The sequence below is a fragment of the Pinus tabuliformis genome, chromosome 3_2 (assembly GCF_031772625.1).
Source record: "Pinus tabuliformis cultivar Carrire ecotype Pingquan chromosome 3_2, CPIR1, whole genome shotgun sequence".
NCBI classification, from domain to species: Eukaryota; Viridiplantae; Streptophyta; class Pinopsida; order Pinales; family Pinaceae; genus Pinus; species Pinus tabuliformis.
This window is the reverse complement of record NC_142302.1, coordinates 378,961,778-378,987,768: the sequence shown is the minus strand read 5'-3', so window position 1 is coordinate 378,987,768 and position 25,991 is coordinate 378,961,778. Positions and strand designations below refer to the sequence as shown.

Sequence of the window (25,991 nt, the reverse complement as noted above, 5' to 3'; positions counted from 1 at the left end):
TGACCTACATTAGCCCTCTAAGGCACTGCGCAGCCTTTGGGACCCTCTGTGTCACTCCAACAACCTCTGCGTGAATGATGCAGTCCCTCTGGCCTCTGTGCTGTCTCTGCTGGGCTTTGCGTAGCTTGGACTAGCTGCTGTTGTTGCTCTCTCTGCTTCTGTGCTAGTCTATCAGTATTGTCTCTGTCTCTTTGCCTCGTACTCACTGTCCCTCATTGCTGATCACTGATTCAACTTTGCTTAGCAACCCCGCTCTAGCAAAATGAATGACTGATCACTCTGGTGTATTCTCCAATGGACCCTCAAGCCTCCTCTTATACTTTTCTTGTTGGTCCTTCAACGACCGAGATTAAATCTCTAATCAACAACTAAGATTAGATTTGGCTTGATCCATGACTTTTGGAACCTTCTAATCCAATTTTATATTAATACCCTTTAATATTTTATTTTTCCTAAGTTTAGACTTAGGAACTCCATTAAAAATATTAATTATTTTAATATCTCCCAAACTGGGTACAATCTGTCTAAACCATTTCTGGGTCTTGGAGATCTCATGCGCTTTAGCCACTCCACCAATTTTCATGGTTAGAGCACATCCGATGCTACCCCAAATCAATAGGAAGGGCAGATTTTCCAGATTGGGAAGAATTGTGGGTGGCTCTTGGCCAAGAGGAAATCAGAAGGCAGAGCAAGACGAGAAGTAGTAGCAAAGGAGTCCGGATCAAGAGGGAAGAGGAAGAGGATGCAGCTCTGACATCTGCGGGAAAGCAGGAGAAGAGGAAGAAGAAGGACCTCTCCAAGGTCAAGTGTTTCCACTTGTGGGGAACTGGGTCATTATGTGAATCAGTGTCCGACGAAGAAGAGCAAGGGAGAGGCATTTGACTATAAGGCAGTGACAGCGAGGAGGATGACGATTGTGCCATGAGTGCTCATGTACCTCTAGAGAAGAGGTGGGGAGACATCGAGCTGTAGTCAGGAGGATTACAGGCGATGAGGGGAAGAATCCTTGAGGTACCCAAACTCTTGGATTATACCTTGCAATGGGAGCCCCGGAGAGAGAGGAGCAGGATTGGCGAATGTAGGTAGAGACGGATGTGGATGAAGCGACAGATAGTGCTACAGTGCATGAGTCCCCGGGTAGCGCGAGGCTAGCAGGCTGCAATAGTGCGAGAGGCACGGAGAGTGTTGCAACAGTGCAGGATGGCACAGAGAGGTTTGCAGCGGTGCGAGATGCAAGATGTTGTTGCAGCAGCGCAGAGGTTAGTAGAGGGAGCACTTGTTAGCGGCAGAGGGAGCTTCAGCATCGGGAGCGTTTCTAGCCTGACAGGGATGTCAGAAGTTTGGTGGATCAGTTACTTACTTCTCAGTAATTGAGTTGCAGTGCAGTAGTGGTTAGCAGTAGCATGATGCAACATGATGAGAGGGGGTTGCAGTGCAGATGCAGTGTTGGGAGAAAGGACCAGCAACAACACGGATGCAGAGGGAGTTGCTGTACGGATGTAGCAGTGGAAATGGCAGAGCCATGGGCAGCAGTACAAGATGCAATAGTGCAGAGGATGTTGGGCAGGGAGGCCTAGCATCAGCACAGGTACCGGTGCCATATAATAAGAGTAATGCTTAGTGAGGAGTATTATTAGAGCACAATCCTTGCTAAGAGGGAGTGTTGATTTGGGGTAGCATCGGATGTGCTCTAGCCATGAAAATTGGTGGAAAGGCTAAAGCACATGAGATCTCCAAGACCCAGAAATGGTTTGGGCAGATTTTAACCGGATTGGGAGATATTAAAATAATTAATATTTTTAATGGAGTTCCTAAGTCTAAACTTAGGAAAAATAAAATGTTAATGGGTATTAATATAAAACTGGGTTAGAAGGTTCCAAAAGTCATGGATCAAACCAAATCTAATCTTTTAGCTGTTGATTAGAGATTTAATCTCGGTTGTTGAAGGACCAACAGGAAAAAGTCTAAGAAGAGGCTTGAGGGTTAGTTGGAGAACACACCAGAGTGATCAGTCATTCGATTTACTAGAGCAAGGTTGCTAAGCAAAGTCAAATAAGTGATCAGCAGTGAGGGGCAGTGAGTACTAGACAGAGAGGCAGAGACAGTGCCAAGAGACCAGTGCAGAGGCAGAGAGCGAGAAGCAACAGCCAAAGCAAGCCACGCAGAGCCCAACGGAGACAACACAGAGGCTAGAGGGACTGCGTCATCCACACAAAGAGCAGCTGGAGTGACGCAAAGGGTCCCAGAGGCTACGTAGTGCCTCAGAGGGCTGACGCAGAGGCCAGAAGGGCCAGCGTAGTGCTTTAGAGTCGTTGGAGAGGGTTTCATGGGACTGGTTCTCTAAATACCTGTTTCCGAATAGAGAGGTACTGCTGCCAGTTATTTTTCTCTGTCGGGTGAGCCAGTTTGGCACCTAGTTGCACTCAAGGAAGTACTACATAATAATAAACCGTCATAATAGTTGCACCGGTTTTCTAGGGACATTTGTCCAAAAATAATGGTGTCACTTGTGTGTTTGTTTTCTTTCAGCTGATGATCTGTAGATGTTGAGACTGTATTGTGTCTATTTCATTATTTATTTGTTTTAAATAATTTGTTCGAATTTAACAAGTAGAAGAAATAAACCAGAAGAATACAGATTAAATTTCTAACGGGTAGACTTAGAAATTTTAGCAGCTTGCATCATTTTCTTTGAAGAATAAATGCTTGAAGGTCACTTTTCTTTTCTTCCTCAACATCGGGTGAAGTTGACTTTCCCGGCCTCCTTGATCAAGAACCAAGTTCTTACTCATCATTATCCTCGACTCCATATCCCCAAGTGAAATAGACATTGATCCCTCAAAAAGGGTGATCATTTTAACCCTCTTTTTTCTCTTTTCACGAAGTCTAGCCCCATTAGGTCACCTAGGGCATCAATTCTTGGGAATTGACCAAAGGAAAAAGTTTGATCTCCTATAGGCTACTGCGCTGGTGGGTCCCCTCCCTCTCCTCCAAATTTGAGGCAATTCTAACAGTGGAATCTCTGGGAATCCTAAGCCCTAGCTCTAGGATTGAATTTTGCTTAGGCATCCCCAAGGCTAGACCTCAGTAAGATCAACTCAACCTTTTGAAGTAAATATTCTTGTCTGGTCCTTTCCCCTCACCTCATCCAAGATAGGAACATCATTGGTTACTGCATTCCATCCCCGAACCTGGGCTGGGTCCATTTGGCCTTGTGTGGTCCTGCTTCTCAATAAAGATTATTTGTCAAAGACCATTTGGGAATCCAAGTTTCGCAAGGATTATAGGGATTGAGAACCTTGTTTATAAGCCTATCCTTTCTCCCTCAACCAATGTTGTAGGAAGCGTCCCCCCCCCCCCCGATTCCAAGGCCTGAAGCGCGTCCCGTGCGGATGCGTCCAGGAAGCATCCCCGGAAGGGCGCTTCCAAAATTCGAAAGCGTGCTTCCGCCTATTTTGGATGTTTGTTTTGAGTATAAATGCAAAAAAATTAAAATATATATATATATATATATAGCAGACGCTTCCGTAGACGCTTCGCTTCCTAGATTTTTGGAAAATGATGCTTCCGCGTCCCTGCTTCGTCCCCGCTTCGTGCAACATTGCCCTCAACCCTCCAATCCTCACCCCTTACCCTTAGTGGACCAAGTCCCTTGCTTAAAGAGCAAGCAAGTTCCATTCTTTAGTCCTTCCTTGGGAAATGTTTTTCAGGGTCACTTCTCACCTATCCATTGACATATACTTTACAAGTGAATTCCTACACTACAGGGACTTCTCCCATTGGTGAAAGTCCATAAAGAGCAGGGAGACTTAGCTATGGTGACAGTGGGCTAAGCCTCCACCGTTGCCCTTAACCTAGCAGTTTCCCTCTTAGGAACCCATTTAGGCCCCCTGCTGGTTTGAGTGGTAACAAAGCCCACAAGGAAGGAAAAAGGGGCTGAAATTATAAATAGGAGGAAGAGCACTCATTTTGGGAGTTTTGCTCATTTGACATCTAAATCATTGTTTGCTCACGCTGTTTAGCTGGGTCAACAGAGTGCTGTTCAACACACAAGATCTCCAAGTGGAAATCTCAACCTACCTTTGGTGGACCATGAGTGCCACCCCTAGGAGGATTTTCTTGCAACTTTGGAGGGCTGTTCCGGGAGACATTGCTAGTGTTTCTAATGAAATTCTGGAGCAGACTGGGCGCAGTAGCAGAACTCGCACTTCTTGGAGCAGCTGTCATAAGTCAGATCTCTTGCCGGGCTTTTGAAGGAAGATGCTACTCACATTTTGAAGGTAGATTGGAGTGATAGCAGGGCATAGTTTGTGGGTAATCAACAGAGACACCACTTGCTACCTAGGGCCTGTGCAGGGGCAATTTGGGCAAATTCGTGGGAGTTTGGGGCTAGTGGATTTGAGCTGGAAAAGGGCTGGAATTTCCAGGGTAAATCAGAGGGAGTTTTTGCTGGAATTTTCCTTTGGATTAAGGGCCATATACAGCTATTATGCAACAGTGCGCACAATTGGTGTCCCTAGGCAACTAGCACTTCTTAGCGGGTTTTCTGGTGGCTAGTTGGGTGGTCAAATCCTTTCTGAGTTTGGTGGAGCAGCATGAGAAAAGGCACCAGCTAAAGTTTCATCCCCTTTGGAGCAGTATTGAGGCCTGTAGAACAAATTCTTCCCAGCAGCAGCACCCAGATTTGCCAGGGCAGCGCAGAAGCTAAATTGGGGGTCGAGTTCTTAGTGGCTGGGCAGCAAGTTTGAGACCTGGGAATGGCCTAGCTTGCTGTAGCAAGCCCAGGTTCCACTTTCCCACCTATTGTACTCTCTTTTCATATAATATAAATGAAAATTGTTTTTCCTGGTAATTTTCTGGTATTTTGGCATTAAGATGTAAATGTGCAACAAATTTTTGTGTTTTTCCATTTGTGTTTTTCCATTGTGCATGTTGTTACTACTCTGTAAATTTTCTATATAGAATATTACATTCTTGTGCATGAGTTTGTGATTGAGCAAATAAATAATCACACTTATGATCAATATGATGATATTACATGCATTTCTGCATGCATCATAGTACTCAGTAGTTTTCTTCCAAGATATTGCACAATATTTCTGTTTAGTAATGTGACATATGTTGCATTTACCAAAAAAGAAGAATAAATGCTATATCATACAAGTAATGTTTACCTTCACTTTTCTTTAAACATTGTGTACAACTTTTTTTAACTAGAATATGTACTAGAGTCCTTTTGGGCTATATGCTTATCATGTATTGTTAACTAAATTGGAACTTTTTCAGGTCGTATTATTGGTATTTTTGGTGGCAGACTTAATTGTTGATGCCCTCTATGTTACTTCTGGGCCTATTCATGATTTGCCTTTCAGAATTGACCCATACATTCGAGTGATGATTCTAATCGTGAACATTAGGTATGCTGGTGTTTTTACTTGCTTTTACTTTATTCTGTTGGATTGGGATGCAACACTTTGCTTCAATCAATAGAACATTAGATATGCTGGGGTTTTTGCTTGCTTTTACATTTTTATTTTGGATTGGGATGCCACACTTTGCTTCAATCAACTGTCATGGGAGGTGGAATTAAAAAGTTCCTAAAATTAAAAGCATGTAGTAAATGATTCATTTTTATTAAGCATGTAATAAATGATTCATTTTTATTAAGCATGTAGTAAATGATTCATTTAATTAATAAAATCACAAATATCATACAAGGATTTAGTTACCAAAAGCAGTGTTGCTGGATTCTTCTCAGTCCTAGTCGAGTCCATTCTTTGAGGAAATGAAGGCAACTCAACTCCATTCCAAGTTTGACTTGGCCCTAACTCAGGCTTGCAAATTTGACATTTTTTTTGAAATGCTGCATAAGTTACTTTGCAGGTCAAATAAATACATCATGGAATAAAGAGAATTACATCACTTGAACAACAGGGGTACTGAGGAAATCCCATCCTAAGACAGCCAAGAAGTTCGTGCACCAAGAGGAGGGGACTCAATGTATTAATGGAAAACACTGAGTTTGACTTTGAAAAGCAAAGTCAATTCCTTCTTAAGGTTCCTCAATCCGGATCACTTTTGCTAGCAAACCTAGATGAAACACTGATCCGAAATGGATTCGAACCAATGGATGGGTAATACTCAACACTTGCAAGCCAATTCAACAATTAATGAAGGTTAAACAAGCTATGTAAAGTAGTGCAATTTTAAAGTTGAATAAGACAAAAATGAGAATGTGAGAGGAAAATAGAGAATATTTTTGTTTGTTTGTTAGCTTGCCTACAAACTAGTAGGACTAACCTGTAGCTTGAGAAATTGTGACTTAGGGGCATCTAAGCTGTCAAAATCACCTACGGATTGGACCCGGCCCAGGCCGCACCAACCCATACTCATGGCTTGATTTGTGCCCATGCGGTTTCGAATCAGTGACTCTTTCACCTTCGAGTTCCTTAATAGAACTCCTTGTTGGCCTTCCCCCTACCTCCCAACTGTCCCTATTTTCTCCTTCACTCTCATTCTCAAGGGGTGGGAAAAGGAAAGAAGAATGAATAGCGTTGTAACTAGAGATAGTTCAACATAGTATTGATCCCCATTCGAAGTTGGTTTTTCCATTTGGATTTCTAGGGTAAATATTTGTGTTATGGTGTGTTCAAATGGCTATATGAGTTCTTGGATATTCCTCTATGTTTGTAAAGAACACTGTGTGTATGAATGCACTATGTTGTGCATAATTTTGTTGCTTGTTTCACTTTTGAGATATCACGTGGATTCCCATGTGTTTTAATCTAGCTTGTAGTCAAATTCCTAATTGAAATGATGCTTTATCTATTGTACTTCTGTTAGCAACATTCAAGAATTCCCCTCCCATTTTTTTTTTTGTGGAAGCCAAGAACTCTTTGACAATGTTCATCCAGTTAATACAGCCCTTGCAATTGATGGATATTAAAATAGAGTTCTTGCTAATTTAGGATTTTGGTTGTTGGACATTTTTCTCTCCTATAGGTTGTAACTTTTCTTTTGAGTCAATTCACATTACTTGAGCCATTCCACCTTGCTTGAGGCCAAACAAGGAGAAGTGGGGCTGAATTTGTGGAGGTGAGACCAAAATCATCATTGTATAGGCCATACACATCTATACGGGCCATACATGCTTGTAAAGCACTACTCCTTGTTCCCTAGACAGTCACTTAATTGCCTATCCATTTAAGTTATTTGTTGGGTCAAATTTTCAGTTGCTGAGTCCAATTTCATGTTGGGCGAATTATTATTTGCAGGGAAAAAAGTGCAGAGCTGATAGGAGCTCATACATGACCATACAGTGGTTGTACGTGACATTTTTATTCTTCTTCATAGTACAACCAGGGTGGATTTCCAGGGTAGGAGATGGCCAGGTCAGTGGAGCAGGTTTATGTCATCAGGGGTCCCGATAGAGTTTTGAGGAGTTTTTATGGGATTTGATGGCATTCGCTTGGCATATTCCATCATCCGCACAATTTGTCTTTTGTTCCGTCGCATTCCGACAACTTTCAAAAATCAATGTCATTATTGGGCATAACTTAATTAATTATGCTCGAGGTGGCATTCCGAGGAGATTAATTGATGGAACAGCTCAGCATAATAGCTCGTTGGAACCAGAATGATAAGATCTACAAGATGGGATGCTGAGAAGAGACTTCCAGTGGTCGAAGAGAGTATGGTGAGCAATTTTCCATTTTCCTTAGTTAAAAAATGATTTTAATTAATCATTTAATTAAGGAAAAATAATTAATTGGAGAAAAATGGCCAAAAGTGACTTAAGTGAAATAAAATTAAATTAAAGGTCACTTAAGATAAAGTCAATGGAGGAGCTTCTAGAATAATAATAAAATAATAAAATAAGATGCTTCTAGAGGCTTGGAGATCTATCCATCAGATCTATAAAAGGGGAGGAGGAGATCATTTGGAGACATCTTGGATTTGAGATTTCTTCTTGTGGAGAGGTTTGAGAACGTGGTTCTCTACTTCAGCAGTAGCTCCAGGATGGAAACCCTCGGGTGATTCAATGAGAGTGGGCGAGCACCCATATCTTCCCTTGGTGGATCCATTATGGGTTCACACGTTACAGTGTATTGTTTTTCAGTTTGTTTTGGAGCCCGATTTGCGGTAGTGTTGTAGATCTATTTGAGGCCAGCTTTTCATCTCAGCTATATGGGTTGTATGTGCATGTAAAACCCCAACTTATCTAATATAATAAAGGTGAGAATTTTCTTGTTCAGTGTGTTATGGATTGCTGCGCTCTGTTTGTCTTTAATTTTACAAGGCAATCTTCTGTTAAATGCATGATAAGTTTTATATGAAGAGCTTGTTCCAAATTTATTTCATTTGGGAGATTACAGTGGTATCATAGCATTGGTCGTGGCTCAGCCTACAGGTTTTCAATTTTTAGTTGCAACTATTATTGTTAGAGGATTTGTCGGAGATGTCAAAAACCCAGTTTCCTGTAGCAAAATGAGAAATTATTAAAAGGAGTTTGAAATTTTTTCTCATTAAAAATGCTACAAATTCTTAGTGAAATTGTTGTTTGAATATTAGTTCTTGGACAAATTTTATTATATGATGGCTAGAAATTATGTTTTTTTCCAAAAGACCTATTGGTGGGTGCAGTCAAATATTTTGAAGAGGGCCGTATTGAAATTTTCAAATGTCGTATTTGATCAAATATTAAAGGGGCCAACTCTTTAGTTTCAAAGGCCGAAATTAATCGAGCATAGCATAGGGGATACATAGTCAACCCAACTGTCCAAAGGTCAGAGCCAAATTGTATGCGAAGAAGCCACGCATATGAATTTCGAAGGGTCAAATAGTTTTGGGCAGAAGAAATTGTAATCCAATATTTATTTGTGAAGATCGTTAGTGTTGGATGTTGGAAAATTAACCCTTCCCAGATTGAAATTGTCCATCGGCGGTAGACTATTTTGAAGTGAGGCCGTAAAATATTAAAGGGCCGACTTTCAATTTTATTTTTGAGAAGTCTAAGGTATTGATAGAGCTGAGAAAGATCTTTTAGTTGGTGGGAGCCACATCATTTATTTTTTCTTCTACACCGTGGAGTTGAATTACTCCAACCTTCGATTTATTTGAAGGCCGCACAAAGGGATCAATTGTTGAGCGCTAAACTCCTGGCCAATTTCCATTGTGTATCTAGCCTCGATTCCTTGGGCGAGTTCATGGAGAATTTCCCGGTTTTGGCATGCCAAATTCCTTGTCCACGCCGCAACGTTTTCTCTAGGCCGAGAGCCTTTCTGTGTTTGTTGAGCGTATATTGCTGCTCGAGGTTGCTAATTGTCATCATAGGTCATGGCCATCCTGTGCTGGACGTGAGATGGGGTTAGATAAATTATTTGCCACAAAAATTAGAGGTCCAGTTCCTGTTGATGGTGCTCGACCCGCCAACATTCAGGGGATCTCCCCGGTATGAGGTCCTAACTAGACCTTACACTGTTTGGTGTAGGAGTCCCATCCGGTATGATGGCACGATTGCCATTATCTTAAAGATTTGTCTTAGCTCTTGCTTTTCAGCATGTGATAGTGGTCTGCTTTGTCTTCGAACAACGAGGTTCGCGTGCCTGGTGAGTGCTTAATGCCGCTTGTGTCAAAGTTCTTTCACTGCAGAGGGAGAGGGTGGAAGTGAGTCTTAGGTTGAAAGGGAATAGTCCCAACTTTGCTAGAGACACAAATCACAACAGGACATCCGCAGCTTCAGGCGGAGTAGTCCACACGGATGCGGCAATCACAAATACAAGGTGAACAAATAGCAAGTACAACACCCAGTGGAATAGTCCACACGAGTGCGACGGGCATTATAACAAGTATATAAGAATGAATCTGTTGAGTGTCCGACGGGATAGCCTACATGGGGGAGACAATGTTAGCAACTGATACAACATATTTCCCATAGCATATGTACTAAAACAACCAAAATAGTTCCACTGTTTTAATACAGGTTAAAGCAACATGCATTACAAGCGTCCAAAGAATAGTCTTACAAACGAATACAATACATGTGTGGAAACATGCTGGCCTGTTAACAGGCTTTTGAATTAAGCGAAAGTTCCAAGACACATCTGTACATCATTACATCACTAACCCCGATAGCGACACGTTGGAGCCACTGCTCACTCCTCAAATAAAAGATTACAGACTCTCAAGGCTATGTGGGAGGAGCCAAGGTGAAAAGTCCTTTGCATGTACAAATGAGGGATATTTATAGCCAAGGGTAAATTCAACCCTTGTGACTGTTCGACTTCCCTCGTGACTGTTTGACTTACATGACTCTTCAACTTTACATGACTCTTCAGATTTACATGTGGGTCTCTTGGACTTCCACGTTACATTACATTGATTACAACAGTGTGGCCCATGGTAGTGATGTGGCCGAGATGACCCATGACATGACTCAACACGACAGAGCTGGTATGTTCAAGCTACTGGTAGTGTGCATGTCAAGTTGCAGTGCTGCTGAGTGATGGATGTGCTTTGGGTGTATCATAGATTCGTCTTTGCGTGACTAGGTGTGCGGAGTCTTCGATGGTCTTGGTGTTCGCTTTATGTTGCATGTGCACGTTGCTCCTTCGCTTGTACTTTGGCATGCTTCGTGTGTTCGTCCGTTCACGAACAACTCTCCTTGCATGCATTCCTTATTCATCCGTTCGCGAAACAATCTCCTCACATGCGCTCCTTGTTCATCTGTTCGCGAAACAATCTCCTCGCATGCGCTCCTTGTTCATCCCGTTCGTCGTCGCGTCATGTCTCATCCATATCTGCAATTACTCATGACGAGACGACATCAAATCCAGAAATCTCCTAGTCTACCATGATGCATTGTCATTTGCTTTCGGATGCTGGTGACCAGGAGAGAGGACAAGGCTCTGCAGTTGTGCTAGGTAGATTTCAAGCCGTGATGCGAGCTCCGGGCATTGTTCATGAAAATTGCACAGAGGTCATTGGGAGACTGAGATGGGCAATCCGGATTGGCAGTGACTGTCCGCTGGATCTGATTTCGCTAGAGCGCAGTTTTGCGCAATTTTTTTAGGAAGACAGTGCAGGTAGCAAGGGGAGACTGGCAGCAAAAATTGCGCAATTTCTCCGGGGAGCTGACAGTAGGCTACGGGAGGCTGCTAACAAAAATTGCTCAATTTTTCTAGGGAGCTGGTAGCGGGCTGCTGGAGGCTATTGGGAAAAACTGCGCATAGCTAGGAGGCTGGCCTGCTTGACATCCCTGCGCAGTTTCTGAGCTGAGAGGGATGTTGGGCAGCTGGGAGGTTGCTGATGAAAACTGCGTAGTTTTTGGGGTGAGTAACAGGGCGGCTGATTGGTTGGAAAAACTGTGCAATTTTTTGAGCGCAGTGCAGTGACAAACATAGGGTGTCTGTCCGACATGTCTGTGCAGTTTCTTCAGTTAGCGGAAGTGGGCATGCTTGGCAGCTTCTGCGCATTTTTTTGGAGTGAGGCTTGCGGTCACTGCTCGGTCAAACTCTCTGGTTGACTAGCTGGAGGCTCGGTTGATGTGCTTGTAGGCAACGCAGATTGAGATGGCTTGCTGAGAAATTTCTGCGCTATTTTGGGTGACAGTGAGTTGGGTCGACTCTAGGATTGCGCAATGCAGACTGCCTGGGAAACAACCTGAAGCTATGCGCAATTCTGGGCAACAGTAGATGTTCACTGAGAGCTGAGACTGCTCAATGTAGCTTAGCGAAGGTCCGACTGTTGGAGGAAGGTCCGGTCGACAGAGTTTCAAGAAAATGACTAACTGTGTGAGCGAGTGAACTTGTGCATGCATGACCTTGCGAACACACACTCAAGATGACTCGAAGACAAGACACCGCGAACCATCAAGACAACATACATAGTATGACTGACCAATGGGTGCGAGTGACAAGCGCGACACTTGAGATAGACATTCGGACGACCGTGATGACACTTGCACGACAGTGCTTATAACATCATGTGTGAGTGCGATAGATGTTTATATAGTGAACACAACTCAAACACAACCTTCAACATTACCAGAACAAGGTCACGAGCATGACGTAGCAATCAACATGCCGAAGACGACAGTTGGTCGAACCACTGAAAAGGAAGCAAGACATGTAGAAGAAACACATACAATGACCTTTCGTGTTTGCGCACATGCATGTTATTGAGGACAGGATGATATGACAATGACAAACAGTCCTGCAAACTCAACTAAGAGATGTACTTCGAAAGGTGTTCTTTACTTACCATACTTACCCTTAAGATGATCATGCATCCGACGGGGTTTGCATGAAGTCCTAATCTTTTCCATTACTTGGCCCCTTGGTCCTTCTCCTCAACTCCTTGGAAGTGATTTCAGCATGTCACCTTTTCCTGTAGTCAGTGAGAGGTAGATATGCGTGATTTCAGCGGACAACGACTGTTGTTGGAATGAGGCCCTGGTAGGCCCGTCTGCGCAGTTTCTGATGCAAGACAGCCAGGGTAGCTTGGACAACATTGCAAAGTTTTGAGGCACATGACACTAGTGCGGGACGGGGGTCCTGGGAGGACGCCTCTGCGCAATTTCTGAGTGCAGTGCAGCTGGATTGCTTTGCGCATTTCTGGAGAGCAGTGTTGGCTGGGGTCTCTGCGGGCTGCGGGGTTTCAACAGACAAGGGAGATTGGTGTCTCTGCGCACTGTGGGGTTTCAACAGGCAAGGGAGGAAGCTTGATGGTTGCAGAAGCAAATCGCACAGTTTCGGGAAGTTGGATGAGGCTAGGTTGCTCGGGAAAATGGCTAAGTGTGAGATCAATGAAACATATGTAAACATTGCTGGGACTTGATTGTGATCACACATGGACACTTAGTGACACAATGTAGACCATCCAGAATGCATAAGACATACTTTGCTTGATGCAACAACCTTCGTGACAAGAGCGCGTGAAGTGAGTATGAAACATGTCTATGTGATGACAACCACTCATGCACACATGCTTCCCTTGAAGCAAAACAACATTCCCTTTGCATGACAAACAACAATCCCTATGATCGAAAGTGACACATGCCGCATAAAGATGAGAATGTTGACAACTCTTAGGATCAAGGAGGGGAGCTTGAAATCATCATCTTACCAATAAGCGACCAAGGATAATTGATCATAGGATCCAAAATTTGCATGCGAGTCAAAATTTTGGAGGGTGGTTTTAGCCGCTACAACACTTGGCGACACACTGGTAGAACTCCAGCTCTCTAAATGGATCTTGTTTCGTGAAAAGCGAGCCTAACCCTTTTGGAAGTATTGTTCGATTCATTGATCGTGATAGCTTTCGCACTAGCTTGTGTGACAGATGTAGTCCCTACCATTCTCTTGATTGGTGAGCACACATTCCAAGCCAAGTCAACTTAGTTGTTTCGATTGGGATGAGGGGTATATTGGTGCACAAGTAATATGACTGTCAAAGTTCAACTTTCATCTTTGGTGTTGCTTTGTTGCCAATAGGCCTGGACAGTACCCCCATAGAGTCACACAGGAACACAAGCATCGCTCCGTAGCCAGTGAGCCTGGTCAATACCCTGGCGGAGTTACTTGTATCGCCTCTCTGCGCAGGAGCCTTTCTCTTCTTTCGCCTTATTCATTTTTTTATTTTTTATTTTTTATTTTTTTCAAAGAACTGTGCATAGGCACTTATTTATTTCGGAGGCGGAAGAGGGATCCCGACTTATTAAGAGCAGAAGAGGTTGTTCCTTTAGAGAAGTATGTTATGTATACCTTTGACATACTTGTTAAGGTTTTCCCCCTCACCTTACTCTACTTGACTGAGCTGACAAGGGTTAACCCAAAACAATCGACTAAAATAGGTGGTACTTGTTAGAGCACAAGCGTTGTGTTTTCACCAAGACTCACTTCTTCTTCACCAGCACCACTGAAGAAGCGAAAGGACTGGAACTTGGCCTGATATGGCCCAATGCAAGCAGCTCCTGGATGGCCTTCTCTATCTCGTCCTAATAGGCTTTGGGAAGCCTGTAAGGAGTAGTGATCACTTCCTGTACTCCCGGCTCCAGCTCAATGGTGTGCTCAAATCCTCTATCTAGTGGTTGTCGTAGTGGAATGTCCCCAAACACTACTGCATACTTGTCCAACAAAGCCTGTATGTCTGCTGGTGGTGACTGCACCTGTCCCCCAACCTCTGAGATCCTCAGCTCAACTGCCCATGCAATGTCCCCATGTCGTAGATCTGACTCCATCCTATGGGCCGAAACTGTCTAAGGTGGGTAAGACTGCATGCCTCTCAAGACTACTAGTTTTCCATCTGGCCCAATGAACTCCATCTTTGGTTTCCTCCAATCCGTCGTGACTCGCCCAAGGGAATACAGCCAGTCGACACACATCACCACGTTGGTGTCTGGCACATCGACCAGAAAGAAGTGGTTTGTCATCGAGTAGTTCCCCATAACTATTGTCAAGGATGGCACATATCTAGTGCACTGGATGGTACAGTCACCTAGCACTAGGACTGAGAAGCCCTCAAACTCTGTTGTAGTGAGGTCCCTCCTCTGGACCAGCTGGGCATCTATGAAATTGTGGGTAGCCCCGCTATCCACTAGCACTGACACCCTCTGTCCCTATAGAGTGCCTTTGATCCTCAGTGTCAAAAACTTCGGAATCCCACATAAAGAAGCAAGGACTCGTCCTGCTGGGGCAAGAGATGCCCCTCCCTGTGGAGGTGGTGGTGGTGGCCCTCTGTCTGCCAGACTCTCTCCATCTGTCCCATCGCAATCCTGCTCCACCTCATCCTCCTGATCACTTTCGGAAAATACCTCATTGTAGTGTGCTCTACCTGCAATGCACCTATGGCCAGGTGCCTAGGGCTCTCTGCATGTGAAGCACAACGTCCTCCTCCAGAGGTCCTTCTGTGTCTCATCATCTAACTGCCCCCTCCCCTGTGTGGTCCTTGGCGATCCGTGCAGGAAATGGTGATCTAGTCTTGGGGATGGCCCCTTGTAGATCTCTTGCACACAAGACTGCTTCCTGCAGTGTGGAGGGTGACTTCACCAGTCCACGCAGGGGCTCAAGCAAGCCCTCAATGAAGGTATACACCCTCCTTGCCTCAGATAGATTCGAGACCATCACTGACACACTCAAAAAATTTGAAAAGCACTGCTCTGGGTTGCCTGTTTGGCGCAATTGTATCAGCTCTCTGAAATAAGCCTCCGTATCCCTCTGATCAAATCGCCCCACGACCCTCCGGGTGAAGTCCTCATAAAAAACTATTTGGGCATGCCCTAAGGTGGTCAAGCCATGGAACCACCAATCATGGGCTTCCCCCTCCATGTGCAGCATGTCCATCTTAATGGCTTCCTGCTCTGTCATCCGGTTGAGTTGAAAGTATGTGTCCATCTTTTCAACCCAAGCCCTGGCCGTGCACTTGGCAGTGCCATCAAAAGTAGGGAAATACATCCTCCCTATGGTTCTCTGCAGAGCATAGTTTTGGGTCCCTTGTCCTCTGTACCCCTTGTTCTTCTCACTCTGCTTGAGCTTGCAATAATCTCTGAACGAGAGGGCTTCTTTGAAGTCTTCATCCATAGACTGACACTCTCTGAATTAATCCCCCATCTGAGGAGGGTCTTCCTCCCATGCAAGCTCGATTTGTGCCATTGGCACGAAAGAAGGTAGTGTAGCCCAAGTCGGCACACTGACTGAAGGGCGCTACACTGCTGGTGAGGGTTGATCGAATGGCTGAGAGGCCCTGGAAGCTTCCCCGCATAGAGACCCTCTGGGCGTGATCCTTTCTCTCTCCTGTGACTTGATCTCCTCCAGCATGTCTTTCAGCCCCTTGGCCAAGTCACTCAAGGCCCTCAGGAGGCTGTCGAAAGCCATCTCCTCCTGCTCTTAGGCTCTGTCATTTCCTCCTCTCCAGCGACTGCTTTCCCCCTATCCTCGTGTTTGGAGTAATATCTAACTCCCTTTCTCTGCTCCTGTACCTCTGCCTACGATAGGTGATGTTCTGCTGGTCCCCTTCTCTCATAGGAGACAATCCCCACAACTGAGCCAAGAACTAGGCTTTGATACCACTGTAATGTTCCTAAATAGGAATACAAGTGATATTAAGCAAATAAACTATGCGGCATAATATAAAAATGAAATACACATCAAACATCCATGGAAACGCTGCAAATAAGGAACTGTTGAGCCATATTATAAGAAATCTGCAGGCAAAATACAATATATATTGGAATGGTGCATCTGGGCTTGTCCCAATGAACAAGCAAGACCAACCCCAGGTGGGAAAATGGTTGAGTTGAAGGCTGCCCAACTGCTGCACCACTCTGCACTGTGCTGCCCTAGAAAACCGCTGCACTGTTGCACTTTGACTAGCTGGAAAGTTCTCAAAACTGCCCAGAAAATTGTGTTCCTTTAACCTCGAACTCCTTGGACAAAACCCAGAAAAACCCAGAAGGGAATTTAACTGGTTTTGACCTCTGATTTTCGACTCCCTTGGAGCCTCTCCCCAGCTATGGCTGCCAAATTCGACCTGCAAGAAACTTCCTGCAAATCCCTCTACAAACTCCTCCAAAATGTTGGATTTACCTATGATATCCAACTCCTAACTACTTGGATGGCTCTTGCCCAAGATCAGCTATTCCCCAAGTCCCCACGAAATGTTGTTGAATGGCCTCTGTGCTATCCCTCTGCTCAGAAATGCGACTGACTGATGTGTTGGTCCAGCTTGCTGCAAACTCTAGCGAAAATGCCTACACTATGCTGCCTCCTCAGTTCTTGAATCTCCCAACAAGTAATGAATCCACTTGCTGGCCTCCAACCCTTGCGTTTTTTCTGGCTACCCAGGAATACGCAATTCCTTCTCTGCGTTGATGACTAAAGTGTATTGTTTCCCTAACTCCCTGAAACTCCTATAGAACAGCCTCCCTAAGGCAGGCATGGATGGTCCCCTGAAGTAGAGGTTGAATCTCCCGCTTGAGAGATTCGTGGCTAAACAGTCGGTAGACATGCTAAGCAGCAAAGCGTACAACTGAGTGTTTGTTTGCAAATGTAGAAGATATTCCAAAATGAGAGTTGATCCCTCCTTATATTCCCTTGGGCCTCCTTAGCCTCATGTGGGCCACTCCATCCACCCATTCTATTTCCCTCCAAGCATATCGAATGGCCAAGTTCGAATTCCCCATGTGGGTGACCCCCACATCCCACTAGCTGCTAAATAAAGTCGAATTTGCCCCAAAGTTCCTAAGTCTAAGTGTGGGGTCCTCCTCCTAAGTCAAAATTGTGCCAAAAATGTGTAGCTGCACCCTGTGACTAATGTTTGGGAGAAGGGACATGACATAATGCTAAAACCAAAAATTTTACACACGATTGATAATTATTAGCGACACCCATTGGACAAACTTTTATCTACATAGGGGCAAATAGGAAAGAAAAGAAGGAACTTGGTGTAGCTAACTCCAACAAGAGAATAAGTGTAATCTAGAATGAATGGAAGCACTGGACAGTTCCCTAGACAAGTTCACACCACTGAGTTCTTCTAGTGATGAAGGCTTCAACATTCTGTCTTCTATAGCAACAGAATACCACCCCTTTTAATCTCCACGCTGCTCAAGAAATTTGAAGTCAATGGACTGATATCAAATGCAGAGACACGCTGCATCTTCCTTGCATCTAGCCCAACAATATGTCTCCTATCACAAGTGAATGTTCATCCTCTTCACATCAAAAAGCTCTAGCTCCGCAGTGCGAGGCGGGAGAAGGTGCACGCACATCTGCTGAACTGTCACATTCTCCTAGCCCACCTGCTCTTGATATCTGCGCAGATTTGGCTTGCAAGCCTACTGGTTGTCATGTGGACTTGTTACCTCAACCTCTGTCCCCGCGTTCTGCTGATCCTCCAAATTGTACTGTCTTATGTTCTTCCGTTCCAGACTCCACACTTGTTGTGAACGAGGATCAAGTTGTTGACAGAGTTGGTGTTGTGCAACCAACTTGCGCTATCATTCATGATGAGTGTGTGCGGGAATCTAAAGAACCCGCGGTGAAGGATGACTCCCTTCCATCCGTGCCTCATCTGCTCTATCCTGACATCCCTTGTGATTCTACCACTTTTGATTCTCCTTGTGAAAACTCATTTCCGGATGCTTCTACTTCTGATCATTCACAGGACACACAGGATGTCAGCTTGTCATTACATCAGAGAGAGGACACATCTTCCTCTGAAAATCGGTCCCATCTGTCATCTGCCATTTCTGAAAACACAGAGGGTGAGCATCCTTGTTTCTCATCTACCCCTCTGCATGATTCATCAAATCATGAGGATGCCGACAAACATCCCGAATTTTATGATCAGGGTTGTCGTGATCTCTGTACTTCTTCTTTTGATCACAATGTTGATTCGCTTGTTGTTAATTTGTCTAAGCCACAGGTCTACGATGATCCAGCTATTGACGAAGTGGAAACCCCGCAAGTTGTCCAGGCACTTCCACCTGGGCTGATGGTTATGTCAGGCCCTCACTGTCCTTAGGTTGGTTCCACTTCCGATCAGAAAATTTTCTAAACACCCAAGGCTCCTCATCACTCTCTGCTTTGCATTAAAGATCGACCAAACACACAGATTTCGCTTCCTCCACTCGAATCACATGATCCCATCGCTTATGCACTGTAGGAATCATTCACAACAAGCACACTTGCAAGGCGTAAGTTGTCTCTTTTTCTCATGTTTTCTTGTCTGTCACAGTCAAGAGAGTGCATATGCTTATCATCTGTACGTAGTGTGTCACAACACCATGGTAAATCCATAGAGTGTTTGTCTTTTGCTTTCACTCTTTTCTTTTTGTGGACGCGTTTAAACTCGAAGTATGTTGGTCTTCATTGTTATATCTTTCATGTTTTCTCGTTCCGTCGACTGTGCTTTTCGCGAACCATGCCTTCACCAACATGGGCCAGCGAAAGCGCCAGTGGCTGCATTGGAAATATCACTTCACGTGAGTAGGCCCATGCACTGTTTAGCGTAGGAGTAGTAGTCTTTTCTCCTTGCTTTGCTTTGCTTTCTAGTTTGCATGTATTAGTTGCTAACGTTGTCTCGCCCGTGTGGGCTATCCCGTCGAGCACTCGACAGATTCATTCTTGTAAACTTGTTATAACGCCCATCGCACTCGCATGGACTATTTTGTTGGGTGTTGTACGTGCTATCTATTCACCTTGTCTTTGTGACTGCCACATCCGTGTGGACTACTCCGCCGGAAGTTGCACATGTCCTATTGTGTTGTGTGTGTCTGGCAGAGTTGGGACTATTCCCTTTCAACCTGAGACTCACTTCCACCCTCTCCCTCTGCAGTGAAAGAACTTTGACACAAGCGGAACTAACCACTCACCAGGCACGCGAACCTCGTTGTTTGAAGACAAAGCAGACCACTCTCACGTGCTGACAGGCAAGAGCTAAGGCAAATCTTTAAGATAATGGCAATCGGGCCATCATACCGGATGGGACTCCTACACCAATCGGTGTGAGGTCTAGTTGGGACTTCATATAGGGGAGATCCCCTGAATGTTGGCAGGTCCAGCACCGTCAACATTTATAGCGCTAGAAAGAGGGCCAGATAACAAGCTGAGTCGTCACAATCTGTTTTGAAGCTCCGCATACTTATCATGAATAAACACAAAATTTCTCTTCCAGAGTGTATGTCTTATGGAAACGACTTTGAAATCCCGGAAGAGCTCTAGAATAACTTGTCACGTAAAACATACGATGTTGGAGGCCAAGTAGCCTTGGTTAGACATGCAATTGGCGTTGTAGGCTCCTATGAAAGACAAAAAATCTATGAAGATTACATGACCTACGTGTTGTTCGCATACACGCTTCGAGGGCATCCACTGCATTGGTGTGCCACATTGCCCGAAAAATCTATTCACTCTCTCCCTCATCTGGTCGCAGAGATAGACCGTGCTTTCAATCATTTTGACTGTAAAGCACTCAATAAAGAAATTCTGAAATTATGGAAAGCACCTGATGAATCCGTTGAGAAATTTTACAAACGCTTTTGTAATCTTGCAGGGCGATTTCCTGAAGATGAAATTGATTGGGAATTTCTCGATGGAAGATTTGAGTATCTTCTTTACATTTATGAAAATCCGCAATTCTTAGAATCATTCGAACCCCTCCCAACATAACTCGGTGTTAGAGCTACTAAATCTAAGACGGACAAGGTCGCTGTTACAAGTGACTGTCTGTCCTCTTCTCATCAAAAGGCTCTAGCTCCGCAGTGCGAGGTGGGAGAAGGTGCACGCACATTTGTTGAACTGTCACATCGTCCTACCCCACTTGTTCTTGATATCTGCGTAGATTTGGCTTGCAAGCCTGCTAGTTGTCAGGTTGACTTTTTACCTCAACCTTCGTCCTTGCGTTCTGCTAATCCTCTAGATTGTATTGGCTTATGTTCTTTCGTTTCGGACTCAACACTTGTTGTGAACGAGGATCAAGTTGTTGACGTAGTTGGTGTTGTGTAGCCAACCTGCGCTATCATTCATGATGAGTGTGTGAGAGAATCTAAAGAAGAACCCGCAGTGAAGGATGACTCCCTTCCATCTGCGCCTCATCTACTCTACCCTGACATCCCTTGTGATTCTGCCACTTTTGATTCTCCCTGTGAAAACTCATGTCCAGATGCTTCTACTTCCGATCATTCACAAGACACACAGGATGTCATCCTGTCATTACATTGCGGAAAGGACACATCTTCCTCTGAAAATCTGTCCCATCTGTCATTTCTGAAAACACAGAGGGTGAACATCCTTGTTTTTCATCTACCCCTCTGCATGATTAATCAGATCATGAGGATGCCGACAAACATCTCGAATTTTCTGATCGTGGTTGTCGTGATATCTGTACTTCTTCATTTGATCACGATGTTGATTCGCTCGCTGTTAATTTGTCTAAGACACTAGTCTCTGATGATCTACCTATTGATGAAGTGGAAACCCTGCAGGTTGTCCAGGCACTTCAGCCTGGGTTGATGGTTATGTTAGGCCCTCGCTATCCTCAGGTTGGTTCCACTTCCGATCAGAAAATTTTTGAAACACCCAAGGCTCCTCATCACTCTCTGCTTTGCATTGAAGATCAACCAAACACACAAATTTCGCTTCCTACACTCGAATCACATGATCCCATTGCTTATGCACTGGAGGAATCATTCACAGCAAGCACACTTGCAAGGCGTAAGTTGTCTCTTTTTCTAATGTTTGTTTGTCTGTCACAGTCAAGAGAGTGCATATGCTTATCATCTATACGCAGCATGTCACAGCACCATGGTAAGTCCACAGAGTGTTTGTCTTGTGCTTTCACTCTTTTCTTTTCTGTGGACGTGTTTAAACTCTAAGTATGTTGGTCTTCATTGTTATATCTTTAATGTTTGATGGTTCGCTCGACTGTGATTTTCACGAACCATGCCTTCACCAACATGGACCAGCCAATGCACCGGTGGCTGCATTGGAAATATCACTTCGTGTGAGTAGGCCCATGCATTGTTTAGCATAGGAGTAGGAATAGTCTTTGCTTCTTGCTTTGCTTTGCTTTCTGGTTTGCATGTTTGTTTGCTTGCTTACTTGGTTTGGTTTGCTTGCTTGCTCGCATTGATTACTTGTTTTGTTTTCGCTTTAGTTCTTCTTTTTGCTTTTTTGCTTTCTTTTCTTGCTTGTACCCGTAGGTTAGCCTCTCGTGAAACCGTGTCTGCCTTTAGAGACAAGCTGGGCAAATCTAAGAGGACTTGTACAACTATCAACATTTGTTTAAACGTTGTCCTCTCTCTTTATGAAGAACTTGTTGTCTTCAGTTGATGATGCCTTAATGGAAAATACGTTCTGTTCAGAGGGATGGAACCCTTCGGATGTGCATTGACTACCGGGCCCTCAACCGGAAGACTCTAAAGAACATGTACCCTATTCCCCGCATTGACGAGCTGATGGATGAGCTTAGAGGAGCCAAGTACTTCTCTAAGATTGATGTGCGTTCAGGGTACCACCAGATCAGGGTGAGGGATCGGGATATCCCTAAGATAGCTTTTCGGTGCCACTATGGGCACTATGAGTTTTTGGTCATGCCATTTGGGTTGACCAACGCTCCGGCCACATTCTAGTCATGCATGAACCATGGCTTCCGGGGATAGTTGAGGAGGTTCGTGCTAGTGTTCTTAGATGACATTCTGATCTACAGCCGGACATGGGAGGAGAACCTCCAACACTTGGAGGAGGTATTGCGCATTCTAGAAGAGCAACAGTTTATGCCAAGCTCTCCAAATGCGAGTTTGGGTTGACATAGATGATCTACCTAGGGCATATCATTGGAGCAAAAAGGGTGAAAGTTCACGAGGAGTAGATTCGGGCCATCCGGGATTGGCCAGTACCCCGAGACCTGACTACGCTGAGGGGCTTCTTGGGCATTTGCACCTACTACAGTAAGTTTTTCAAAGGGTTCTTGTAGCTGGCAACACCTTTGAACGACTTGACCAAGAAGGGGGCCTTTGCATGGACTGATGGAGCACAAGTCGCCTTTGATCACCTCAAGGAGGTGATGAGCAGTTGCCCTGTTTTGGCACTTCCAGACTTTTCCCAGCCATTCACGGTGGAGTGTGATGCATCTTGGGTAGGAGTTGGAGGAGTATTGTCACAGGAGGGGCATCCCATAGCTTTCGAGAGTCGGAATCTCCTATTGCATGAGCTATCATATTCCATATAATGCTGGCTATTATGCATGCATTGGCCAAGTTTTGCTGATACTTGGTGGGCAATCAGTTTTGAGTGAAGACTGATCACAACAGTCTTCAACATTTCATGGGGTAGCAGGGCCTCAATGATAGGCAACAGAGATGGGTCAGCAAGGTGTAGGCCTATGATTTCGACATAGAATATGTGCGGGGGAAGCACAATGTGGTGGTCGATGCTCTATCTCAGAGACCAGCTGGGTTATCTCTCATGAGCATCTGCTAGGATTGGAAGGCTTAGTTGTTGGTGGAGTACTCCAAGGACAGGAGGGCATGCGAGGTATTGGAGGGGACACATGCAAATGAGTGTTATCGTGTGATTGATGAGGTCATCTATTACAAGGGGCACATTTACTTAGTGCCCAACTCGCAGTTGAGGGAGAGGATACTCCAGGCAGCTCATGATTCATCATTGTCCGGACACCAGGGGTTCCGGAAAACTTATATGGCTGTTCGGGAGAGATTCATGTGGAAGGGCCTCAAGGAGGACGTGCAGCAGCACGTACAGGAGTATGAGGCTTGTCAGTGGAACAAGGGGGAGCTGACCCACCCTACAGGATTACTACAACTACTTCCCATCTCAGATGGGAAATGGGAAAATATTTCGATGGATTTCATCACTGGGCTCCCCACAGTAGAGGGGAAGGATTGCATATACGTAGTGGTCGACAGGTCGACCAAATTTGCCCACTTCTTCGCGATCTCCACTAGGCACACGGATGCACAGGTTTCCGAGCTGTCCTTCCGGGAGGTTTTTAGACTGCATTGGCTCCCCAAGAACATAGCGAGCTACAGAGACATCAGATTCATGGGTGGCGTTTGGTAGGAACTCTTCAGGTTGGTTGGGATAAAGCTCACTCCTAGCACTAGTTATCACCCTCAGACAGATGGCCAGACGGAGAGAGTTAATCAGTGGTTGGAGGGGTACCTGAGGAACTATGTGACAGGTCAGCAGAGGACGTGGATTTGATGGTTGCATCTGGGGGCATACTGCTACAACACCACACACCACATGTCCATCGGTATGACTCCTTTCCGTGCCCTTTATGGATATGATGCATTGAGTTTTGTTGATATTGTTTTTGGAGATAGCTGGGCCCCAAAGGCCAAAGACTAGGTCCAAGAGAGCCAAGATATCCTCAAGGCTCTCAAGGATAATTTGGTGACAACTCAAAATCAGCAAAAACTTTATGCAGATCGGCACAGGACAAAGAGACACTTTAAGGAGGGGGACTTGGTATACCTCCGGCTGCCGCCTTATAAGCAGTCTACGCTGAAATAGAAGGGGGCCGAGAAGCTACAACCACGCTTCTATGGGCCCTACCGGGTGGCTAGGTGAGTTGGGGAGGTGGCTTATGAGTTGGAGTTGCCTCCAGGGAGTAGGATCCACAATGTGTTTCATGTCTCTTACCTAGAGAAGGTGTTGGGACAATAGGTGACGACAGTAGTTGATCTAACTCCACTGGATGATGAGGGCCACTTGGTGTTGGAACCAGCGGCCATTTTGAAGAGCAGGGAAAGGAGACTGAGGAGCAGGACCATTAGGGAGTTCTTGGTACGCTGGAAGAATTTGCCGGATGAGGATGCCACCTGGGAGGGTGAGCACATATTGGAGCACCCAACTTTGAGGTTGCTTGAGGGCAAGCAACATTTGGGAGGGGAGGATTGTCATGTCCCTTCTCGCAAACATTAGTCACAAGGTGCAGCGACACATTTTTGGCACAATTTTGACTTAGGAGGAGGACCCCACACCTAGACTTGGGAACTTTGGGGCAAATTCGACTTTATTTAGTAGCTAGTGGGATGTGGGGGCCACCCACATGGGGAATTCGAACTTGGCCATTCGATATGCTTGGAGGGAAATCGAATGGGTGGATGGAGGGGCCCACATGAGGCTAAGGAGGCCCAAGGGAATATAAGGAGGGATCAACTCTCATTTTGGACTATCTTCTACATTTGCAAACAAACACTCACTTGTACGCTTTGCTGCTTAGCAAGTCTACCGGTTGTTTAGCCACGAATCTCTCGCGTGAGAGATTCAACCTCTACTTCGGGGGACCATGCGTGCCCGTCCTAGGGGGGTTGTTCTACAAGAGTTTCAGGGAGTCAGGGACAACAACACACTTCTGTCGTTAGTGCAGAGAAGGAACTGTGTATTGCTGGGCAACCGGAAAACACGTAGAAAGAGTTGGAGGCCAGCAAGGGGATTCATTGATTGTTGGGAGATCCGAGAACTGAGGAGGCAACATAGTCTAGGCATTTTCGCTAGAGTTTGTAGCTAGCTGGACCAACACATCAGTCAGTCGCATTTCTAAGCAGAGGGACAGTGTAGAGGCCATCCAACAGCAATTCGTGGGGACTTGGGTAGCAACTGATCTTGGCCGAGAGCCATCCGGGTAGTTAAGAGTTGGATAGCATAGCTAAATGCTGCATTTTGGAGGAGTTTGCAGAGGGATTTGCAGGCAGTTTCCTGCAGGTCGAATTTGGCAGCCACAATTGGGGAGAGGCTCCAAGGGGGTCGAAAATCTGAAGTCAAAACCAGCTAAATTCCCTTCTGGGTTTTGTCCAAGGAGTCCAGGGTTAAAAGCACACAATTTTATTGGCAGTTTTTGAGCACCTTCTAGCGAGTTGAAGTGCAGTAGCGCAATAGTTTTCTGGGGCAGCACAGTGCAGAGTGGTGCAGCAGCTGAAAAGCCTTTAGCTCAACCATTTTCCCACTTGGGGTTGGTCTTGCTTGTTCATTGGGACGAGCCCAAGTGCACCATTCCAATATATATTGTATTTTGGCTGCAAATTTCTAATAATATAGCTCAACGGTTCCTTATTTGCAACATTTCCATGGATGTTTGATGTGTATTTCATTTTTATATTCTGTTGCACAGTGTATTTGCTTAATATTACTTGTATTCCTATTTAGGAACATTACACATTAGAGGTGTAGAATTGTTTGAGATATGTGGGCACCTGTTGAAGCATTAAACAACATATCGGTTTGGACCCTTTGAAGGTTTATTTTGGATACATATTGCTCACTGTGAAGTTAAAATTATCGGAAAAACACCTACAAGAGTATACAATCAAGGTGTTTGACAAAAGGCACCAGTGGCAATTTTAAAATATAAATCCAGAAGGTGTCTTTATTGCAGAAGCCGGGGACAAAGTATGTTGCTGTCATATGTTGCTATCAATGATATTGAAAGCATTGTAGAGCAACATTGTCGCTGAGAACATTGTTGTT

The 25,991-nt window shown here is 44.9% G+C and overlaps 1 protein-coding gene across 1 annotated transcript in view; it reads left to right on the top strand.

Moving 5' to 3' along the window:
• The window catches only part of LOC149181003 (two pore calcium channel protein 1-like), a 399,691-nt gene that overhangs the window by 67,948 nt on the left and 305,752 nt on the right, over window positions 1-25,991 (top strand). The window contains exon 5 of the mRNA XM_089414060.1: window positions 5,287-5,417. Within this exon, the coding sequence (XP_089270186.1) occupies window positions 5,287-5,417 (131 nt within the window). The remainder of the gene's footprint in view (window positions 1-5,286; window positions 5,418-25,991) is intronic.